The sequence below is a fragment of the Temnothorax curvispinosus genome, unplaced genomic scaffold (assembly GCF_003070985.1).
Source record: "Temnothorax curvispinosus isolate PA1 unplaced genomic scaffold, ASM307098v1 QBEX01010557.1, whole genome shotgun sequence".
NCBI classification, from domain to species: domain Eukaryota; kingdom Metazoa; phylum Arthropoda; class Insecta; order Hymenoptera; family Formicidae; genus Temnothorax; species Temnothorax curvispinosus.
In genome coordinates this window covers 1-5,539 of record NW_020220337.1, presented here as the reverse complement: position 1 = coordinate 5,539, position 5,539 = coordinate 1, and the positions used below count along the sequence as shown (strand labels likewise).

The window sequence follows — 5,539 nt, the reverse complement described above, 5'->3', positions numbered from 1 at the left end:
CTCAGCAAAAACGAGATAGACAAAGAAAATATTATCTTCTACATTCTTAGCAAGAACGAGATAGACAAAGAAAATATTTGGATTGTAAGTGGCTTTATAATAAGCGATATTATGAGAGAAAAAATTCTAAATACGTACCTGCAAACAAAAATCACGATATTGCCAAAAATATTACTAGAAAATATGCAAAGTTTTGGTCACGAAATTACATACAATTTCTTATTCCTGTGGCAATTGAAGACATCGAAAACAAACTTAATATTAAAAATCCTACTGAAAGACGATTAGAAGCCGAAAGAATCTTACGTTGGTGTATGCGTATTCGAGACAGTTTTGTCAGCAAGATCTCTAAAATATTAGCTTCACTTAAAAAGAAATCAGACGTGTGTTTGACTCTTGCCGCTGAATGCTCTATAAATAACGATAAAATACGTGCATTATGTGGCACATCGGGACATACAGCTTCATCCGAAAATTATTTTATCGACACATATCATAACATTTCTTCATCACAACTGTTGGTAATTAACGAGAAAGGTAAAACTACGAATATATTACCTTTGCAACAAGCACGAGTCAAAAAATCATGGTTATGCAATGCTTTGTGTAAAATTTATGATAATCCGTTGATGAAGATTTTAATCGATCGTTATAAAAAATTTCTCAAAACGATATTTGCCTGCACTTTAAAGAAAATACCACAATTGTTAACAGATATTCATACATGTACGATAAAGAATTCTGATAGAAAGGGTCACACACATGCCTGTTACATTGATGCAACTCTTTGCAAAGCTCTATTTCTTCCTGTTTTATTATTATCACCTCATTTTCCAATGGTGAGATATATTAAACGTTTAATTTATCAAATGACAAGTTTATACGACAAAATGTTAAATCTGGAGAAGGCTTTAACTTCTGTTGATTTAGACACGTTAAACGAAATTATAATTTCGGCACAACAAAAAGCATATATGTACAAACATCAGCAGAATCGTACTACTTTGAGTGAAGATGAAATCATGTCTTGCTTTAAAAACGCATTTAAGGCTTTTACTAAACGCTCCATGGACACACCTCGATATGTTTGTGCATCATGTGAGAGACTTTTATATAGAAGAAGTGTCTCTGAATTTAATAAGCTTAAAGCACGAATAGATATTCCAATTTAGAGAGATTTAATGGCGCATTTAGAAAAACATAATATTACTCCGCAATACATATGTAATTACTGTGAAAAAAAATTCCGTGACGGATTAATGCCTGCGTATTGCGTTTTAAATGATCGTATTGTACACGATCCACCTGAAGTAATATCATGTCTTAACCAGTTTGAAAAAATTCTCATACAAAGAGCTAAAGCTTTTCAAACTGTCGTTACAATGAAACCTGTTAGTAACAAGAAATTGCCTCACAGACAGATGGTACAAAAAGTAAAAGGTAGAACGTTTCATTTACCGTTACCTTTACAAGAAACATTGAACAAAATATGTCCTGATACTGATCCGATTAATATCAATCACGAACTGTACTTTGTACGTGTTAGAGGTATTCCGACAAAATCAAAAATGATTTGGGAAGACATGGTAGACGTTAACAAGGTTTTTGACGCCTTAGTGTGGTTAAAAGAACACAATCCTTTATATTCTCATATTGTATTGCCAAATACTTGTAAGGAGTTTTCTTTACAAACGTCATTATTAATCGATCCAGATTTTGAAGCACAGGAGACAGAAAATGCTACTGAATCTAATTTGGATGACGAACGCGAATCGAGCCCAAAAAGTCCAACGCAAGAAAACAACGTAGACGCTACTTTAAATAATGAGCGTAAGGCAATGTTAACTCAGGTTCTTGACGAAAGTAATGATTATTACGATTACGAGCAATATACTATTTATCCTTTATATGAAAAAAAATTATGTAAAACTGATACCGCCTTATATCAAATGTTAAAAATAGCCGATTTGCCCTTGGACAATCGTGAGAGATCTTTAGATCTATTGTGTTTTCCAGATTTATTTCCTTTTGGTATTGATGGACGACACCAAGCTAGACGGGTTAAACTTCACGACCATGAATTTGATAAATGTTGTTTGATGTCCAAACATCCACAATTCAGATTAAATATACAATTCGTATTTTTTCTGTATAATCTGTACACTTTTCGTCAAATAAATCGTGGTATTTATAGCAAACTATGTACAACTAAGCGTTATACGGCTTCAGAATATTTAGAAGCACTACAGTCAGATGTATTAGAATCTGACTTGAATACAATATTCGCCACTATAAGAAATACGGAACAATACTGGCGTATACCGAGGAGTAATTTAAGATGTATGACGCAAGAATACGGACCTGCGACATGGTTCGTAACATGGAGTCCTGCTGAATGGCTGATGCCTGACTTAGCTGCATATCTTCGTGAAGTAAATGGATGGCCTGACGATTCGACGCCCATTAGTGTACTCGTTGCTAAGGATCCCGTGTCAACGTCAAGGTTTCTTGATAACAAATTCAAAGCGTTCCTTGATTTTATTTGTTCCAAAGATAATCCGATCGGAAAAGTGGCGCATTATTTCTGGCGACGAGAATACCAAGGTAGAGGTATACAACATTTCCATTTATTAATTTGGATTGAAGGTGCGCCAATTATCGGGAAATCTTCTGCTGAAGAAGTTTCTCAATTTATTTTGCAACACATAACTTGTGAAATGCCAGATCCAAATATTTCACCATTGTTATATAGGCGAGTCAATACGCATCAACGACACAAACATAACGATTATTGTCTTCGTTCTAAAAAAGTAGGACGCAAAACGATTCGTGTGTGTCGTTTCGGGTTTCCTCGTCCTGTCACGGAAACGTTGATTTTGAAAGATGTCATAAGTTCGATAGCAGGTAGGAAACGATTGAAACATAGAAGTAGGCTTTATCATGTTCCTCGAAAACATGATGAGATCAATATAAATGATTATCATCCTGTTCTTCTTACGGTATTAGAAGGAAATGTCGATATACAATACGTAAGTGAAACATCCACGTTGCTTACTTGGTATATTACTAAGTACGTAAATAAACCAGGAAAATGTGAAATATCTGATGCTGTCCTTGATAGTAAAAATAAGACAAAGAAATCATTGCGTCAAGAACTTTGGAATTTTACTTTGCGAGCCACGAGTAATAGGGAATGTGGATCTCTTGAAGCCTGTGATGGAATGTGTGGTATTCCTTTATGGGGGACTGATTCAAAAACGACTATAAAATGGTTAGATGTTAATCAGATACGACGTAGAAAAGTTAAAACTTATAAGGAAATTGAAGCTCTTGACGGAGATTCTACAAATATATTTTGTCCATCTGTAATAGATGAACATTATCCACGGAGACCGAAAGAATTGGAATCTATGTTTTTATATGAGTTTGTACAGTGGTATGATATTTTGAAAAATAAACCACGAGGTAAAAATATTGAATACTACACGATGGAGAATGGTTATTATCTAAAACGGCGACAGCGTGGATGTCTTATTAATCACTATAAATATAATGTCAATACGCAGCCGGAAAATTATTTCTTTTCATTACTGCTCATGTTTAAACCGTGGCGGAAAATAGAAGATCTTAAAGACGGATGTGATACATATACAGAAGCATTTCACAAGGAAAAGTTATATCTTACGGAAGCATTGCAATATCATGAAAAATTAGAGGAAGTGCAAAAAGCATTTGAAACTGCGAAGCAATTAGTTGAACATTATTTAGATAATTTGGAAAAACAACATGAGTCTCAAGATGATCCCGATAATCCAATAGGTGTTCAAAATATTGAGGCTGGTGAAGCGATGCAAAATTTTAAGGATCTTGGTGACAAATTAAATCAGGAAATCAATGTATCTGAAATGATTTCGAATCTGAACGCAGATCAAAGAAGAATATTTGACAGAGTCATCAACGCCGTAAAGATATCGCCGGATAACGAACAATTTAAACAATTACTATTATACGTTAGCGGAGAAGGTGGTACTGGTAAAAGTTTTTTAATTAAAACAATTAAATGCTGGATAAAACAAAATCTTCACAAGGATACTGCTGTAACAGCACCTACCGGTATAGCGGCGTTTAATATCGATGGTTTAACAAATCACAGGCAATTGCAGTTACCTGTTGAACATGGTGATCAGTCTCCTAAGTATACACTATTATCTGATCACGTTTTGAAAGTTTTACGAGCAGATCTTAAAGATGTTAGTCTTATTATAATTGATGAAATATCAATGATATCTAATTTAACTTTCATGTATATACATTTACGACTATGTCAAATATTTGATACCATGGATGACGATTTCTTTGGTGGAAAGCATGTTCTTTTATTTGGAGATCTGCTTCAATTACCTCCTGTACGTGAAAATTTTATCTTTGTTCCACTATCAAAAGCAGAATTTAATAAATATATTGGCAGTGTGGGGACTACTCCTGAGGAATGGTTGTGGCAAAAATTTCAATATGATGAATTGACGATCAATATGCGTCAGCAAGGAGATACAGCTTATCGTGAATTACTCTCGAGAGTTCGTATTGGTTTATTGACAACTTCTGATTCTGAGATTCTCGAGAAAAGAAGAATATCATTGAAAGGTCAGTCTTTCGATGAAAGATTATACGAATTGTGTAATTATCTTGATAATTTGCCGCCTAACACTGTTTGTTTACTGCCTACTCGTTATTTGTGCGATGTTCTTAACACTGCAATGCTAAGTCGTATTGCTTCGAAAGAAATATTATTAATTGCTCAAGATACGCTTGACTGTGATAATTATATTAAACGAAAGGTACAAAAGCGATTGACGGATAATGAAGACGATGATACCAATACAGCTGGGCTTTTGAAACAAATTACAATTAAAATTGGAGCGAAAGTTATGATAAGACGCAATATTGATGTCACTTTGGGCCTGGTAAATGGTACAATTGCTACAGTTATTTCTGTTGTGCGGGATATATCTACCGATTGTGTAGAAAAGATTAAACTTCTTTTACCGTCTGGTTTGGAGTATTGTATTGAAAGAGTAAGTGTCAAGTTTAAAGTAATGGAGAAAGCATATGTTATCAGAAAACAATTTCCCATAACTCTCAGTTATGGCATAACCATTCATAAAAGTCAAGGATTAACCTTACAAAACGCTGTTATGGATATAGGTAATTCTATATTTAGTTGTGCTCAGTCATATGTTGCGTTATCCCGAATACCGTCTTCGGATGGATTGCATTTAATTAACTTTGATCCTTCAGCTGTAAAAGTAAGTGAAAGAGCTATTACCGAATATAATCGACTAATACGAACATTTCTACCGCAAGCACAAACGATTCCTATTTCGAAAAAACGTTTTCGAAAAGTAAAAGATGTTCCGTGGACATTGTCGAAAATAATCAATGCCGGTCAAGAGTCAGATCAACAAGTTGGAAAAAGTACTGTTGAGCCGATACCTGTTTTGCAAAATGAAGATGGAGTTTCATGCTACGCAAATTCAGT

General features: G+C 34.4%; 1 protein-coding gene across 1 annotated transcript; it reads left to right on the top strand.

The window, feature by feature from the left end:
- Positions 1-696: 696 nt before the first annotated feature.
- LOC112460440 lies at positions 697-5,528 on the top strand (the record flags this gene model as incomplete). Its single annotated transcript, XM_025025099.1, has 2 exons — positions 697-1,830; positions 2,017-5,528. Coding segments are annotated over exons 1-2 (4,161 nt in total), but the record flags the coding sequence as incomplete, so codon positions are not given.
- Between the last annotated feature and the right edge of the window lie 11 nt (positions 5,529-5,539).